At 38.6% G+C, this 19,073-nt stretch overlaps 1 protein-coding gene across 6 annotated transcripts in view; it reads left to right on the top strand.

Annotated features, from left to right (window-relative positions):
- Positions 1-19,073, top strand: part of FHOD3 (formin homology 2 domain containing 3) — a 390,828-nt gene that overhangs the window by 273,972 nt on the left and 97,783 nt on the right. For 4 of the 6 annotated variants that reach the window (XM_071553603.1, XM_071553605.1, XM_071553602.1 and 1 more), the window contains exon 10: positions 591-823. In XM_071553603.1, the coding sequence (XP_071409704.1) occupies positions 591-823 (233 nt within the window). Of the gene's footprint in view, positions 1-590; positions 824-2,446; positions 2,537-14,674; positions 14,774-17,283; positions 17,662-19,073 lie in introns of all 6 variants that reach the window. The other 2 variants (XM_071553607.1, XM_071553608.1) reach the window with 2 other exon arrangements.

Here is a 19,073-nt window from a genome sequence, read left to right as displayed (position 1 = left end):
CACTCCTCACGTACCATGAGATAACACCAGGTTTGTTTCTGTCAGAGGTATGTCACCTTGGCATGTCAGCAGTGTGCTGCAGTTTGAGATTCCAGGTGTTGGACCCACTCCTATTTCCAATACTTTCTTAAGTAGTAGGTGGTAGCATCTGCTCAATCACTACATGTGTCATGTCTGAACATGAGGAAATGTTCAATCAGTCAATGCATGAGAGTTTTTCTCAGTTGATTTCACTAAAACCAAGTCTTCATCTAAGTATTCTGGAAGAAAATGAAGAGAACTAGTTGTCCAACACTGCTCAGCTTCTTTGAAAATTCAGTCCTACATTAAAAAGAAACCGAACGTAAATTAGGAAATACATAAATGTGCTGTTACAGATCCTCTAGTGTTCTATCCAAGGTATATAATTCCATTATTAGCACTGCCACGTTGCACTGATGGACAGACAGCAACTTACAGGGATAGCTGTAGAAACAGTAATGCCAGTGGGAGTTAATCCTCTTGAGATCAGTAAATTTTTAAGGTGTGAAGACCTGTGGTACCTAAAGGAACTGCATCAGAAGCCATGGCTTTCTTCCTTTCTTCCTCAGATGACACTGAGGCATGAAGATGGAGATGAGAGTGCTGAGCCCCCTCCCAGTGGGCGCAAGGACCGGAGAAGGGCCAGCCTTGGTGCTGGGGAGCGGAGGGGGTTAGAGCGGCGCCGGAGCCGCAGGCACTCAGTACAGAACGTCAAAAGCACTTTATCAGCCCCTGCGAGCCCCTGTGGGCAGTCCAGCCTCATGCTGGGCCACGGACAGTACGTTGACGAGCTCAGTGAGAGGTAGGTGCACGAGCTGGGGAATTCTCCATTTTTCTCCTGTTGCTTTCCCTTATGTTCATTGCATTTTAATAATTTGACAAACATTTCTTTGTTGTCCTCTTTTCATTGAAATAAAAAAGAAAAAAAGCATATTCAGAGTCAAAAAACCACCACCAAAAAGAAATGGATTTGTAGATGACTTAGCTACATAGCTAAATTCTTTGACAACATCCAACCTAGTAAGTAGCCCCAAACCACATGAAATAGTGCTTTTGATACGGGAACTAACAAAGCTTAATTTCATCCATTGACATATTTTATATTCACTATGTCCATATGACAGAAGATTGTAACAAGCATAGTAACATTAATGCAGAGCTATTTGTCCTGCATATGCTATAGTTCATTCTTTTTTTTTTACCTCCTTTACAATCAGCATTCCAACATAAATATTTTCCTTTGAGGCTACGCTATAGTAGTGAATATATCTAATATTTTACATTTAGTGAGAGAGAGGCAGTAATGACTATTTGAGCAGCAGTCTGCAACAGTGGAGTCAGTCAAAGATAGTGTGTTTGCCAATCCTGTAGTTGTTTGTTAGGGCCATGCATGCTTAACAAAAAAGGAGCTGCAGATCCTCAGCATCTGACTCCTGCACAGGAGGGCTAGAATTAATTTTGCCAAAGTTAGATGTCTGATCAGCTCAGCTCCCTTTGATGTCATTGGAGTGCAGCGAGCACTGGTAGACCTCCAGTTATCTAATGTATTCTTCACGCCTGAAATTTCAAACAAGATGAATCATGCTCTGAAACTGCCTGTTTACCATAAAGGGAATCTGGCTGAGTAGCTCAGGTGAAGATACATAAGCTGCAGATAGCTAAAGCTGGACACTGTCATCCCATTGCTGAAGATGCAATTTGCAGAACTGGATCATGGTCCGTGAGGAGCATATCATGTATTAATTATAGTGTTTGAGAAGGTCATTGGAGGTTTTCTGTAGGTTAGCCCTGGGTATGAATTTAGAGCCTTAAAATCCTGCATTGCATGTAAAGCCATCCTTCTTGCAAAACAAACTGATTTGACTGAGTTGATTAAAATTGAAAGGTGAAAATGTAAGACTTCAGATAACTGATACAGTAGTTGCATGTTGTATCCACATAATAGCACTTTGATTTCTCTTTCTTTCTTTCTTTCTTTCTTTCTTTCTTTCTTTCTTTCTTTCTTTCTTTCTTTCTTTCTTTCTTTCTTTCTTTCTTTCTTTCTTTCTTTCTTTCTTTCTTTCTTTCTTTCTTTCTTTCTTTCTTTCTTTCTTTCTTTCTTTCTTTCTTTCTTTCTTTCTTTTTCTTCCTTCTTTCCTTTCCTTTCCTTTCCTTTCCTTTCCTTTCCTTTCCTTTCCTTTCCTTTCCTTTCCTTTCCTTTCCTTTCCTTTCCTTTCCTTTCCTTTCCTTTCCTTTCCTTTCCTTTCCTTTCCTTTCCTTTCCTTTCCTTTCCTTTCCTTTCCTTTCCTTTCCTTTCCTTTCCTTTCCTTTCATTTCCTTTCCCTTCCTGTCTTCCTCCCTCCCTCCCTCCCTTCCATTTCAGTTTAATTGCATTTTGCAACACATTCATGCTTGTTTTCCATCATTTCTATGGACGGGTCTTCAGTGGGCTGACAGCTGAGAGCCCCACTGCCTTACAGGCTGATAGCAGGGATGACAGTGCCTTTGAGATGAGTTTAAAGCATCTGCAGTGTGAGTGCAGCTGCGGACTTCAGCTGCTCTGCCTTGTGCATGACCTTGAGCCCTGCTTCATGACTTGACAGTGTGACTGGGAGTCTGTATCCAAGGGTGTGGACCAGATATCATTGACTTTTTTGTTAAACTGATGAATTTAGATTGGAAATGAGGAGATGCTTCAACTCTATAGAAGTTGTTCGTTCTCTTACTGTTCATTAATTAAACAAATAGAAGCCAACAGCTTCTACATACACATTTTCTCACTATTAATGTTTGCTTGCGAGATTTAATTTCCAATGTTCAGAACTCCTAATAAATTTGTATTTCAGCTGATTTTTTGTAGGAATGGAATAGAGGGAACAAAACCACAGACAGATTAGTTTCATAAGTTCTTTGAAATATTTTTTCATCAGCAATTTCAATAACTATCCTACTTTTTTTAAAAAAGGAAATATCCAATTCTGCACCACATCCACTTTGACAGTGACATAATTTAAAGTATAGTCTAAGTTTAAATCCAGGAAAGAATTCTTTATATAAGCAGTCAAATTTAATTTCATGTTGCAGTTATCCTTGGAATCTTCTGTAGGAAAATGATTAGATTCTCTTCAACTCTATTTGGAATTTCCAACTTGCTCACCTGGCACTGTAAGGAAAGAGGCATTCAATTGTGAATGTGTTTAACACTGATCTTTACTTAGCATATTAGTTAAATAACAATCCTGCCCTCCCACTCCCACCCCCTGCACCCGTTCTCCTGTTCCCTTAGCAGGTGAAAACAGGGAGTATTTCTTTTAGCTAGAAAATTGGATTTTTTTCCAGTTGGACATTACAGACTATAGAGTGTGTATCAGCACCTGAAGATGCAAGTTCTGTGCCCAGTGAAATATTGAAAGTTGCCAGAAAAGGAAGTTAGTCAACTGTTGCATCTTCTGTTATTCCCACTGAATTTCTAGTCAACAAATGTTTCAGATAAGCAGATTCTGTCCTTCACATCTTTAGTTTCGTTATCTGCCCAAATCTGTAGTTGTGGTAGAAAGAGGAAAAACAGACTTCCTGTTTTATCATATTCCAGCAAGTCTCAACTTTCAGTGAAGTAGTCCAGATGTATGCAACACTATCTCTACACCTGATAGCTAAACAAAGGAAAAAATCTATATGCCTTCTATTTGTTAATGTTTAGGCAGACAAATAGTGAGGTTAACTGACTTGTACAAGGTTTTTACACACATTTGTAGAGTTTGAATTAACCTTAAATGGAAAGAGGTTTTGTGAATCCAGTTTTCAAATTTGAGCACATGGTTTCCGATGCAACATATTTATTGGTTTAAAGAACCTTAATAGAGCATCATAAATTTATGCCGTGCTGCAATTTGTAATGAAATTTTAAAATCATAACTTGGTTTTGTCAAAAGAAATGCTTCTTAAGTCTCTTCTGCTTCCATTGTTAATGTTGTAGAGAGGAATCTGTACAAATGGATAAAAATACTGTAAACTGGAGACGACTTTTGTTCACCTGGGAAAGAACTGTCTTCTGTTAATGAACTTCTTTAGTTCTTTTTGGGTCTCTCTTGAGGAAGGAAAAAAGTTGGCAGTAAGTTTTTGCAGAGCCATATTTTCCAAAAACTAGACCAGAAAATGGGTTTCAGTCTCTTTATTCCTTCATTACTTTTTCTTCTCCAATAAGAAACATGTGACAATACTAATGATAATCTTATTGTGTTGCTCCTGCTGGTATCTAAACTTTGGTTTTACAGTGAATTAGTCCCAGCAAAATTGCTTCTGATGGACATGGTTGGAGGTTTAAGTCACTGTACTACATCTTATTTTAGGCAATATTCTTGGTTATTTCTGGACTTCGGTACCAAAATCAGTAGAAGATTCAAGTTCTTCCTCAGCATTCTCCTTCCCACAATGTTCATGTTTCTTTTCTTTCTAGCTCATCAGCTGTTTTGGCAGTTACTTTGCTTTTGTTTACCACATCAAACAGGTTGTTCACAGTCATCTGCTCTGTGTCAACCGATAAGTCTTTCAAAAAGAGAAAAATCCCTGGTGGTGGCAAAACAAAAAAAGACAATATTGGCCAAATTCTGTTCTGTCTCACAGTGCTCTGTGTCCAGAAAAGCTGTCTGAAGTCACTGGAGTTACTCTGATGTACGCCAGGCTAATTGAGAGCAGACTTTGGGGTTTGAGCTGGGAAAAGTTGACCGTAAATGCTAAGGGCGACCAAAAGGATAACTTGCAGGCCTTTTTCATCCATTTGGCAGCCTTCTTCCAAATGAAATGTATTACTTTTTCTCTTGTGGCTCTAAACAAATAAGGACCCAAATCTGCTTTGTGTTAAAATAGTTTTCATGGAGAGTGAAGCCCAGCCTGATGTGCCTGTTACTAAAAAGATAAGTAAAGAAGTTGATAACAACTACTACTAACTAAGGCTGAAGGTTGATTTAAGGGTTTGCACCTACTGTGGCGTACTATAGGATGCCTGCCTCAACCACCATCAGGTTTGCTTTGCTAAAACTTCTTTCTTTTGCCATGATGGGGTAGAGCACCAACAAGCCTGTGAAGACCTTCAATCCTGTTAAAACATTGCTTTAAACACTCTTTTCTGGGGTACCTCCTAAGGTCTTCTGCCCTGGTCCAAATCGAGTGTTCTCAATATGTGGTCTAGCATGCTGTTTCTGAAGCAGTAGACTTATAAACACATACTTCCATGGATTGTGTTGTTTTGGGGTATTTTTCTCTTTAAAGTAAAGCTAGCTTTTTCCAACCACATAATGGATAGAATCAGGGAAAAAAAATAAAGAGTGGCATGCAATTTGCACTAGATTTGTGTATGGCCAGACTTCATGAATGAAGATTTGGGAAGGGCTCTCCCCACGTGGGTGAGCCCTTCCAGCCTGTGCAGTGGATTTTTTAGATGAGGCACAGCGTGTGCAGAACTGGCCCCACCATTTAAGTCCTGAGGTCCATTTGCCACAGCTGAGCGAGCTTGGACAGTGACAGTGAAGCCCTCAGGACTGTCACAGCACCCGGTACTAACTGAGACTGACCCTGCTGAGCATCCGAGATCTGATGGGATCGGATGGCAGGGAGGCATTGAACTGCAAGGGGATGGTCCCTACTGAGACTCGAACTCAGGACCTTGCACTAGATTTATGTTGTTACTATATGCAGTGATTTCTGGCTATATAAGCATTAAAAGGCAAATTTCTTTCTGTCTGTCTTTCAGTCTTGTCCTGTCAGCTTTGAGGGAGTAGAAGGCAGATAGTTCAAAATTTCTCAGTGCTGGTTTGAGGATTCCTATATTTACAAACAAGAGCAAGGGCTTCTCCCAGTTTTTCAGATTTATGTGTTTCACATTTTTCTATGCATTTGCCTTTCTTCAGTCCTGCACAGAGACCATATGCTTCTCTCTCCCTGGGTGTCCCATCAGAGCTGTGTCATCCAGACTTAGCAAACATACTCAAGGGAGCTTCTATGACATTGACACTGACATCTCTTACCAACATTTGAGTCAATGGCTCCATCAAAGCTTTATGGAATTAGTTACAAAGACTGAGGTTTATGAAGTTGTGAGTAGCTAGGATTAGGTATTTACCTCACTTTACTAGACTCTGATTTCTTATTTTTCATATCTTTGTTTTATTTAATATCATCAAAAATCACCAAAGAATTACTAAGATTGGTTGTGTAATGCTACATGTATTTATCTAGAAATAAACTGGCTGTGGTTAGGATTTTCTTGTCAGTATTCCTGTTTTTGACACCTAACAAGTGAAAGAACTGACTGCCATCATAAGAACTCATCGGAGTGGAGCCTGGGTCCTAAATCAGTGACCAAAGCTGGCTTTAGCAAGCTGTCTTTTATAGGCCATGGGGCTAAAAAATATGAGGAAGACCAATAGTTCAGGTTCACCTGAGGCTTTCAGATTTTTTGATCTGAAGAAACTTGGCCCTCAGGAGAGCTGTATTGATAAGATAAAAACAGCAGATGAGCAAACAGGGGATTACGTATCTATGAACTTTATTCATTAGGGTCCTGCCTGAAAGGCTGTTAGGGCTCTTCCTCTGAACAAAGAGTAACACAGGGAATTCCAAAGTTTCCCACACATTTCTAGGCTAGCTGGACACAGCTCCATTGCAGGGTGCACGCTGGGCTCAAGGGCTTTCACACCCTTTATGGTCCTAGAAAAAAAGCTGGTAAATTGTTGTCTAAGTAAAGGAAGCTGTATGGAAAAGTCCTAAGAATCTGTTTGTTAGAAAATACGTGTTTCTGGTGTTTGAGGATTGCATAGATGCAGGCAGAGATTGTCACGCTATTTTGGTTTCACCAGAAAACAATGAATACAGCTGAGCCTCTGATGCTAAGCATTTTTTGTGCTTAGCTTCAGATTCCTATCGAGTTTCTAACCAACAACACAGACCTTTGTTTGACTATTAGGCCCTGTTCAAATTGCTTCATGTAGAGCCAGGACTGTAGGGTTAGTTTGTCCAAAATACAGCTGAGACTTCTTTTTTTATTATTATGATTTTCCTTGTTTTCAGACGTCCTAAACCATAACTAATCCTTGGTTTTTCTAACATATACTATGGCAAAATTCTAGGTTTTGTGATGATGTTTCAAGTTCTGGTGACTTTCCACACTACTATAGGAAATGTTTTGATTTTAGAAATATTTGTGGCTATAGATCAAAGTGCTGGTTACAGTGGTGGGTGGGATTTATTTTATTTTATGTAGGATTCCTACATTCCACATCTCTTAGAGTTGCTGCCTGTGTCAAATATGATGACTGGTACAATAGGTATGAAACAGCAAAGTGAGGAGACTCAACATCAGCATTTAATGGAAGACTCAGGCTGTGGTATAGATTATTGAAGGCCCAGAGAGAGAAGTTAATTTCATTTTTATTGCTGTAATAGAATAAAACACATGTTGGGGTGTTTTTTCCCTTGATGTTTATCTCTGGGTCCTAGTTTTGGATATTTAAAGCAACTGAAGCATGAAACTAGATGAAGAAAACATCTCCAGGATAAACACACAGTCACGTATCTGTGGATGTGCTAAGAATCAAATGAGCTAAGCTACCTAGCATTTGGGTGTGCCTTAACCTAGAATGGCATATGATCTGTTATGGGAGAGATAATAGATTTTTTTTCACTGTTTGGTTGGTATGGGTGAAAATGGAAACAGAATATAAAAAATAAGTGGGTTTGGGAAGATTTATCTGGGAAATTAAATGGCTTGGTAAGGTAGCATCTGTTCATAGCATCAGACCTTTATGAGTCTTTGACAGGAATAACATACAAAAACTGATCTCCTATTTTAGGTTTGGAGTAGGGAGGATATGTATTGCGAGCTGGTCCAATGGAGATCACAACACACCAATGTGGTGTTCAGGCAAATCCCAACTTTATTCAAATTAGACAACATTTATAACCTTAGATAACCACGCCCCAGGCATAGCACATCTGACTCCAATAGGCTAAGGTTAGGAACATGTACTTTTAAGATAAAGTCCGAGCCTTCTTCCGGGTGAGGTGAGGGCTTGTTGTTGTTTACCTCTGAGGGAGGTGTCACGTGGTTCCCCTGGACCCACCGGAGTTAAGTGGTCGGCAACAGATATGTTTGTTTTTTGTGTGCAGTTAGGGCTATTTGAAGCATGAAGTCAAGCAGACTTGAAAGGAGAGAATAAAAGTGTGACATTTGTAATCTTATTCTTTGTAAGAATATCTTGGAAGCTCTTTTAAAGAATGCACCAGAGAAAGAGACATGAAATAGGTTAAGAAAAAATTCTTTTGAAACCAGCCTATATAAAAGAACTTAATTGATGTATAGATAGGGATTGACCCACTTATGCATAAGTAATAATAACACAAAAATATAAAAGTTACGGCTTGATGAGTAACAAGTACAGATCCATTACTGTTTCAGGTTGATACCAAGCACTTTTTATCTGAATTAAAATGTCTCTGTAGATATATCAGGTTTTCTGGTAGGGACACTCTTAGCTGACTGTGGGTCTTGCTGAAGGGCAATGTTTTATACTTGGCATAAATTCAGAGTCCAGTTGACAGCACTGTGCCTTACTGTAAAGGTAATGGTAGATTTTCCTGTTTGAACTTCAAGATGATTGAAGAAAACACTGAAGCATAAATGAGATTATAGGTACATGTCAAATGAAATCACAGCATTGACTTGGCCTAATTATTTTACTTTTTTTTCCACCGTGTGTTTAGCTTTGTTGAACTACCTGAGGAATGCAATGCCAAGCCAGGATGTGAGCGTGTGTCTCTGGATCTGCATGGTACTGTCTTATGCACTGAAGTGTAAATGCCTTAGAGAGTTCCCATGTTTGTAAACATGATTCTCTGAGGCCACAAAATTTGTTTTACACATAGGATGTAATGGGAGGAAAAAAAGACAGCAGTTTGGCAAGTTGCCATTGCCCTTTGAAGTAAGGGTCAATAACAGTGACCTTCAAGTGTTAACCAATATGCAGTTCCAAGCTCTGAAAACACCACTTCTCCTCTCCTTCTGTATATATTTCAGTATTTATTGCTCCAAAAGTGCAGCTACGTCTATGTTTATCTCTCTGCTCATAGAAATGAAAAAACAGCAATGCTGTTCAGTGATCAGAGTGTTGTGACTCTTGACATCTTTGCAAAGTCATGACAGTATCTTAAGCAATACTCTGCTTTGATGTGTCCTATATAACAAGTGTGGTGGAGTTACCTAGGTATTATTTAGGTGTGAAAAGCTGTTGCTGATCATATTTAGGGATCAGAAAGTAACAGTAACCTAAGAAACAGCATCATATGAAGGCATAGTGTGCATGTGCCTCACATCATGTATCAGTTCCTCAACTTTTTGTGTGAACTGTTTGCTTTATTTAGAGCAGAAATACCAGGATAATGTTCCTTTTGACTTTTTTAATTATGAATCTTAGTCCTCCTGTGTGCAAAGGTCAGATTTTGAGGCTTTGTAAGTATGTAGTTATACATATAATTTTATGTATTTTCATCTTCGCATTGTTGCAATGGTCTGTCACATGTGGCAGTGGAGTGGAGTGGAAATGAGCAGTGGGGTTAATAGGATGTTTCTTTAATTTTATTTTAATTACATAGAGTAATAAATGATGCAATTATTACCACTTTCAACTTTCACGTGAAAGACTGGTTGAATCTGTTTTGGCACCTAGGATAGAAGAAAGGAAGAAGCAGCAGCAGTGTACTAAAGCATTTGGGTTTTTTACAAGGACTTAGGAATTTGGCTATGAATTGTGCCATCTAACCTATGAAAGTGGAATTTCACTTATAAATTGAGGACAATGCCAAGTAATGGCAAGAGAAAATAAAATTGCATCCACTGTGACTTGTAAAGATCTTTCCTTGATGGAACTTTTTTCATTTTCTCTTTGTTCACCTATGAGGGCTTCGGGGATGCAGCTTGCAAAGTGGTAAGAGATAAAACAGCTCAGAGGTTTGAAGAAGGGAGAGTGGGAAACAATCTTGAAAGGAAAATTTGTGTGTTCAACTGTAGTATTTAATTTAGAATAATATTGTAGAATGTGTAATGGTGATCCTATTTCACTGAATATAGTCTGTAATCCTGACCATAGAATCACAGAATGGTTTGGGTTGGATCATCTACTTCCAAGCCCCTGCCATGGACAGGGACACCCCTCACCAGATGAGGTTGCTCAGTGCCCTATCCAACATGTCCTTGAACACTTCAAGGGATGGAGTATCAATGGCAGTGAAAGTTTAAATGGAAGTAATTTAAAGAAGTGAAACTGAAAAGTACTTGACTCAATTACAAAAAGAAAGGGAGAGAAAATTTCTCATCAGTATTTAATGGCACATAAGGTGACTTTCAGAGAGCGTGGGAATACTAACCTAACCAATACCTTTACAGTTCCCCAGTTCTTTCTTCTCTGAGTCACTTGATAATGCCAAGACTTCTTTTTTCAATGAAGTTGAGTGTTCATGTTTCTTGGAAATTTCTGTATAAATCTGTTGATGTTTGCAAAAGGCTCAGAACTACATTGAAGCCTTGTCCAATAAGCCGCAAAATTACAAAGGAAATATTTACTAAGGCTTTTGAAAGGTTAAATGAGCCTTATACAAAGTGGAATCATATACTACAAGGAAGATATTTTAATGTGCTGTTATCTCATGAGTTAACTTCTCTGTGCTTTGTATGTGCAGACAGATCATTGGTAACCTAATTATGGGAAGACCCTTTCTTCTATTGTTCTGCTTTTAAACATTAGTAGTCAAATTCTTCCCAAATTAAGATGATTTAAAACATATCTTATACTTTCAAAATTTCCTTTGATACTAAGCAGAGCAGAATATGTTTCTCTGCTCATGCTTATTTGTTGGCAGGGCTTATTTGTTTTGTTTTGGGAGGGGAGGTTGTTTCCTTGTTTTGTTTTGTTGGATTTTTCTTGCTCCTTCAAGGCTTTTGATTTTTCTAATACATCTACCTTTGGGATTATTTTGGAGAGGAGGCAGTGAGAAACTTGTGTTTGTGGGCTACAAGCTGGAATAAAGAAATCCTAAATTTGTTCAAGCTGCCCTCACTGAAACTTTGCAGAAGAAAGAGATTGGGAGAGGCTGGAGAGGAGAGAGGCATGCAACCTTGTGCACACTGTTCAGCTCCAGGGTCCGCTGGGACAGAGAGCATTTTTTTGTGCTTTGAGTTCTTGTGGAGTAAGAGTCATTGTCTTCAGAGTGGTGCCTTAGTTTTAAAATGATCCAACTGTGACTAGTCTAGGTGTGCATGAGGTGCCATGCCTGGCGTCCTACGGGCTTTGCCCCTGCCGTCACCTAAGCTTGTACAGGAGTCCCTTCATTATCATTTCCTTTCATCAGTCTGTTTGTTTGTGTTTTTCTCTCTTCAGCATTGAGTAGCTATTTAATTTCACCAGGACAAGTCTGATTGGCAGTTTTTAATTTTTTTAAATTTATTTCAAAAAGGAGAAAAGTTAATCCTTTAGTTCTAAATCCTTTCTCTAGATTCGGTTTTGCTACCCTAGTGGTTCTCTCTCCATAAACTGCACTTCCATGGTCTTTTTTAACATGCACGTTATTTTAAGGGGTTATAAATACTTTCATGAGAAATTTTAGTTGAAACAACTGAGCAAAACCTGTGCCCTAGAAGATGTTTTTTAGTTGCCATGACTGATGATACGTTTTATAAAGATTTGTAGGGCCTTGGGGTTTTGTTTATTTGTTTAGTGGAGGTGTTAGCCTGTAGCAGTAATCCATTTTAAAGATGAAAATAAACACAATGATTGTTTTGAAATTTGTTTTCACTGCTATAAAGCTTTTGTTTAAATACTTCAAATTTGATACTTTTATCATGTAACTGAAGTAACCCAGGAATAGCCTTAAGGTTAGCTGAATATCTGGTCCTTCAGCATTAGCTGCAGCCCTTCCTCCCTGCCACAGGATAAATATTTGCCTTTTGTTAAACAGGATGGATGGATTCCTCTGTGCTACTGAAAAACATGCTGGCTTCTTAAGCCTTGTTTAATTGGAAACCTCCCGACGAATCCTTTTCACTAATTTAATTCTACTATTGCATTGACACCTAATTTGCACGTATACATTGGAGGGGCAGTGACCTTTCTACATCATTCCTTCTCCATTGCACACAAAAATTAACACATAACCCTGATCAGTCCAGATGAGATCATAAATCTGTATGCTTTAGCATCTGACTGTAGTTAAATGCCATCTGTCTGTAGCTGTTTTCCTGTTATCATAAATATTCACATGAAAATTTTCCTCTCTACCTTTTAGGAAAGATTTAGCTAGCAGGTACTACCTGTTTTTATGAAAAAAATATCTGTTCTCTAACAAGGCTGAGAAACGACTTTTGCTTTGGATAAAAGAAGAGCACACGTTATTCCTGCCTGTGAATTTGCCCCTCTCCTCTATCTGTGTCCAATCCCCTTTCTGGGCTTAGTTGAGGAGTTTGAAACCATGAGTTTAGCTGCTCAAAGAGGACTTTCCAAGTGTTGAGTATCTCTCCTAAGCACACACTTACTTCCATTGTGCAAGTTCCTTTTGAGCAAACTGTTTCCCCTGCGTTGGGGAGCATGCCTGCCTCTGTGCACACGAGTCATCTATGCAGCTAACTCACACAGAGCCAGCTCCTTCCTCCAGCTTTTCCAACCAATTGCCATGTTCTTGCTGTCCCTCTACAGTTAATATTAGCAAAGGAAAAGAGCTTTACAACCAAAGCTGCTTCTAAGCTTTTGATGTAGAAGTCAAAGAGACTTGAGGAGTCATTGGCCTGACAGAAGAATAAGATCTCTGGAATCTCTGAAATTTCTTGTCGGCTTCTTTCTGTTAAATTCGATTATAACTCAGTGGTTCCTGGTTCAATCCATACTGTATAAATTCCCATCTTATTGCCATGCCCTCAAATTTATGAGATCTGTATCAGATGATTATTTCACTTATGATTTTGGGCATTTTGAGACAATTGAGAAGAGGGGAAACTTTGACATCATAAGTCTGGTGGGAGCTTAAAACACAGGAATAATGTGGCCACTCTTGTTTGTATAAACGACAGCTGTTCTGCCAGCATTGTAGGGTCTTTTGTGCTCTTATCAGAGAACCATGATCCCACAGAGCTTCAAGCATTATTCCCCAAATGTGATTGCTGTAGGACTTGCAGATGCAGATGTTTCCCCTCATAGGAGATAGCAAAGCTAGTCTTGAGCTACTTGCTAGTAAGGAGAGGGAATTATCAGAATGTTCCCTGGTCAGCTCTTTCATTTTTTCTGTATACCAATGTGTATGTGTGGGAGTTGAGAGGTACCTCTGTGAGGGAGGTATATGTTTGTGGAGAGGACAGGGAGATGAAGAGATGACAACTGAGATGGTTATGTCACTATGGCACCTGAGGAATGGTTGAAAGCATTTACTTTATAGATGCTTGCCAGATAATGCATAGGTTCCAGGTGCTGCCATTTTCCTGATTATTCTGTAACTAACTCTATATAAATGCAACAAATTTTGCACTGACCCTTTGCATTGCACTCAAGGAGTTTATGATCTCACATTGTAAATATTCATTGTTCTTATAATATGGAAACTAATTCTAAATGAAAAAAAATCCAGAGAACATCCCTTCAGAATTAGAGGAAAGAAAAGCTCTCAGGAAAATGCAAGGAATATGAGTGTCTTACAACCTTTATTAGTGTTTGTATGTTTTCTTTTTTCCACAGAGCGTAACGTAATGGTTGTTATTAAATCAAATGGAGAACTGCATCAACTGCAGATGCAAAAGAAGCCCAAAGAGAGAATATTTTCTAAATTTTCCATGAGTCTATTCGTTTGGGGAGCAAAAAACATAAATGGGAAGGAGAGGAGACAGATAACATAGCCTTTTTTATTACATTTAATATAGTTTTCTTTTTTCACTTATGTGATTCGTAGGTTATGGAGGCTTTATGCATGACTTAAAATTCTCTTCTGCCAGAATTACTACTGAACCGAAGCCTGCTTTGACCATACTAATGACTCTACTGAAATAATTCATGCACTGACATCTGATAACTTAAATATTGCTATTTGCAAATAGTCCTGAGCTGATTTGGTCTCTCTGTTATTTCTAACTCAATGGTTCACCCTTTTCTGTTTTCCAGTTGAGCTACTAGTTGCTTCACAGGAATGTTTTATTTGTGTTAATTTAGAAAGTGTGGTGTCCAGTGCCAGCTGTCCCATAACAGGACGGAGTGTACTGTCCTTGAAGCCAAAAAGGACAACTTAATGACTAATGAGTTGTACATTGGTATTGTCATGAATGTTTTCCATTAATGCCTCTGCAGGTAGAGCAGCAGCAAATGGAAAGCTAAGCTGGAGAAAAAACATCTTTGAAACTTAAACATTAATAGTAAAAAATGTAAATAGGGGAGAGGATAACATTTTTATATTGGTAGCTACCCTTGCACCAACACATACTTGGAAGTTTTAGGTTGCCATTTGTCTAACGCAGAGGGGCCAAAACTCCCTACTCCTCACTGTTTTCCTTCCATTTCTAACTTCATTGCATTTCTTTTTCTGGGGACTCACGTTGTCTTCTCTTCCACCTTCTCTCTACCACTGCATGCCTCTTTCCTTGGTCTGACCTCAGAGAGGACGAGTATGAAGAGGAGGAAGAAGAACAGCCAGTCACAGAGCCCAATACTGAGGATGAGGGGGAGGAAGAGGCCAATAGGCAGGTCAAAGCCAGGTACCAGGATTAAGCATTGTCCCTCCACCTTTTCTTCAGGCTCTGGCATGAACTCACCAGCACAGTGTGCAGTAGCATCTATTTTTTCACTCAAATTCCTAAATTAATTGTTAAAACCACTCCCCAGGGGAATGTTTTTGCAATTAAAAACTTTGGGGGGGGGGGGAGTGGGGGGCAGTGGTAATAATGGAAACATGTTTAATTATGTAGGTTCAGTGCACTGTCCCCTTATGTAGTGCTCACAAATCTTAAAGGGTTTAGTTGAAAGGATAACTTCTAAGCATAGCTTAGGTTTATATTTTTAGTTAGGGCTGTGGTGAAACATTGCAATGCTTTACTGGGGATGTTGCTTGGTTTCTGAGGTTTTCATCCATACTTTAATTATATCACCTTACTAGGAATATTCATTGCTATGCAGTAGATTGACATTTTTTGAATGCTGCCTATGATTTCCATCAATTTTATTCATGTTTTAATAGCAAAGAACTACTATGAGACAAAACTGATGTTGATGTATATGTATACATATATATAATTTAATAAATACTTGCCCACCTGTGTATATATAGATATAAGCAAACCACCTATCAATATTCTTATGTAAAAGTTTCCACTTAGTTCTGAGATATATATGTATTTGGCATTTGGCAACTTGATCCTAATAAATTGGAAGCAAGAAAATACATTCTTTGCTCCAGACAGCCATTTGATTTAGGTTAAATTATTTGGCTTTGCAAGTCAGCAAATGAGATTGGGTATTTTTTTTTTAAATAAACCACATTCATGCAGACGCTGTACAGCATGGAAGGAAGAAAGGAAACTGTTTAATGTGCGAATTCCAAAGAAAATACTGTACTGTTGTTATTAATATCTTCCCGTCTGCAATTCTTGCCAATGGCTGCCTGAAATTTCAAAATTAAGTGATAATTTCTTCAAATCTGATTGTTAAAAGTCAAAGTAAAGACACAAGTTATTAGTAAATCACGTGAATATACAAAATATTGTTTAAAAAAAAAGTGAGTAGAGAGCATAATATGTTATATTGGTATTTAAAAATAATAATTACTTTGAGATAACTGGGTAATTTTCCCATGACTTTTCTAAATACCTCCTTTCACTGTCACTGTAGCAAAACAAAAATGATCTGTACCCTGGCCATTCTTTTTAGGTGCTGTCGGGGTGGGTAGGACTAGCCTGGTTTCAGTGTCTGCTGTCAAGCACAGCAGGTGTAACAGGTGAAGGTTTCCAGACTGCCCGCTGTGCTTCTGTTGTGAGAACAATTACCTGGTGTATACCTGATGATTAACTTCATAATATCACAACACAGATTACATGTATTGTGTTTTTGTTGCATATGCTGTGCCAAGCCCACAGTCCCCAGGTAAGGACCATACCTGTCAGTGGATCACAGAGGTGGTCTCAGTAGAATGAATTCAGCTGGTTGCCAAGTGATCCAGCCCAAAGCACATGCACAGTGTTTATGCTGGAGTTACTAGTGAAAACAGATATCCTGGAGTACAGATCCCATGGCTTTTCACCTGCCTTGTGCCTTCAGTCACTCACCAACATCTGCCTTAGTGGAGCAAAGCAGATGTGTTTTCTTTTTCCCCTTGCTGCAATTCTGCAAGGCTCTATAGAACACCAGCATGGGTTGCTGACACTCAGAGAAATCAGAAATTGGTGCTTTCACACTTAGACAAATAATTTGGTAAGACATTGCTTTCAAAATCATTCTGAACTTGAATTTTGACAGAACAGTTCTGATTGAGTATTTTTTATTTTCCTCTTTGATGGATGAACATTTCTAGTAAAAAGATCATATTCCCAGGGAGGATGATACTCAGATACCTGAAGATGCTTCAAGAAGCAGTCACACAGACTGTATCTTGAAGCATCTTTACCCTGTGGACCATGTTATCATAGAATCATGGAATCGATTGGGTTGGAAAAGACCTCTGAGATCATCAAGTCCAACCCTTGGTCCAACTCCAGTCCGTTTACCAGATCATGGCACTCAGTGCCATGTCCAATCTCAGTTTAAAAACATCCAGAGATGGTGAATCCACCACCTCTCTGGGCAGGCCATTCCAATGCTTAATTACTCTCTCTGTAAAGAATTTTTTTTTCTGATATCAAACTATCCAGTGTGTTGAGTCTGCTTATACTGCTCTGACAACGCTTACAACGTAAATTGAAATGCATGAAAATTGTTTCAGAAAATACTTGTGAAAAGATTCACAAAAATTAGTTCTGAAGCCTGTAGGTTAAATACCCTCCTTTCCTTTAAACTCAGTTGCTTCCTTTCTCCAATACTTCCAAGCCCAAGAAGAATTCCACTGGGATACAAAGAAGTGAGTTATCTTACTTCATTTAAAAAGAGGTGATAATTGTCTAAATTTAGAAAGTTTTTGATTGTCTAACTCTTCCTTTACTTAATTTTTTCCCTCTATTGATCTCTCTTCACATTTTTCTCCTTTTTTTCCCTTTCTCATGATTTTTTCCTCCTGCAGTGAAGTTCAAGATGTACAGGAGGCTGTGAAGGGAAACTTTTCACAGTGTTCTGATTCTTCGGTTGTCTCCAGTACCATTTCTCCAGCTGAGAGGTCTCTCTCCTGCTCTAGAGCAAAAAGTTCTTCTATCAGCTCCTCTTCTGTGCCTGAGTCATCTGTCTGTCATCATACTTCTGTCCTTTCATCACCATCTTCACCTGCGACAATATTGTTGAGCTCTCCCCAAAATTCCTCAGCATCCATTACTCCAAAGGCATCTCCAACGGTGGAGAAATTACCTTATGTACCACATACTCCTTTTCATCTCTTCTCATATGACTTTGAAGAGTCTCCAGCATCTCTGAAAGAGAAGGAACCAGAAATGATGAGGGAAAACAGGTAGATTTCATACAGCTGACATTAATTTTTAGATAATGAATAATCACTTCCAAGAATTTTATAGTGGAAGTAGTGCACTCTATCTGTTGTATTATTCCCAGAACATACTGTATTAGTTTTATTCTTTTAAGCCTGTATTTTAATTTGATTGATATTCTCTTGCTGCCTTTGTTGCCTTCATTTCATCTTACTCTCCTTCAAGGTCTATAGTTAATAAGTATGCTGGCCTCTACAGAGCAGTGGATAAATAACATGTGATTTGGGAGATCACACAAAGGAGCACCATTTTGCTCTCATTTAGAACAGTGTAATTTGCAGACATGATTTCATGAAAATTAATGGAGCTCTTCTGCTATAAAACCGAGAGCAGTCAGATCAGCACTTGAAATTCAGGGGTGAAATCCTGGCTTCAAAGGCTGAACTGCCAAATCCCAAATTTGTTGTTAGATTACAGTGCATGTCTGTGTCATGTGCAATTTCAACTCATGTTTGTAATAAGAGATCTGCAAGGATAATAGAGCACTCAGAATAGACAGTATTATCTCCGCAACATCTGCTCAGTTCAGTTGTTCCTCATGTATTTCTCTTAGTTTTTAATTTTAATTTCCCCACCAAACCCATTTTAAATTAAAAAAAAATTTGCTTTGCCTCAGTCTGTTTTCAAGTAAAACAGATTGACAGTAAGTAACACTAAAACCAATGTTAGACAAACACCTTTAAAAGAGGTTGACAATTTTTTCCTGTCTCTCCCAGTTGTCATTGTTCTTTGAATTAGGTGAAGAAAATGTACACATATATTGTATGCATATTTATTTCTTCCTCTCTACAGCAGTACTTCTGAATTTCTGAATGTGAACAAGTATTTTGATTCCTTTGATCCTTTTAATTTTTGCTCTTTCTCTTGTAATAGCTTGGGTGTGCTTTGTCGCTTTTTCACTTTGTTGAAAAGCCTGTAAATCCTAGTAGCTGTTGACAAGGAACTTAGTTCACATATTTTTCCTTACCTGAAACTTGAACACTGGAATTCCTCTAAATTTACATTTTCCTGCTTAGGTGCAATTTTCCCTTAGACTTCTCACACTCATTTATTGCTCTCCCATTGCTGCTACCATAATTTAGTGAGTAGATTCCTTAATACCTCCTGTTCCTACAATATTTAATACTTCTGCAGTGATTTTTTTTCCTCTGACCATCCTTTGTGCTTGTAGTTACTGCACAGGATCAAGAGTGTAGTGTGGGGGAGGGATTCTGCTGGGTTTATTTGAAGGAAAAGAAAGGCAAAGCTTGCAAAATTTGGACAGTAATATGCTCACAGAAGAGGTAAATATCTGGGGGTTTTGAGAGTGAAGGCTCCTGAGATAAAGCCATTGCATCTTCATGGGAATATGAGACCAGAAGGGAAAATGGAAGTA

The sequence above is a fragment of the Pithys albifrons genome, chromosome 4 (assembly GCF_047495875.1).
Source record: "Pithys albifrons albifrons isolate INPA30051 chromosome 4, PitAlb_v1, whole genome shotgun sequence".
NCBI lineage: Eukaryota > Metazoa > Chordata > Aves > Passeriformes > Thamnophilidae > Pithys > Pithys albifrons.
This window is presented reverse-complemented; position numbering and strand designations above follow the sequence as displayed.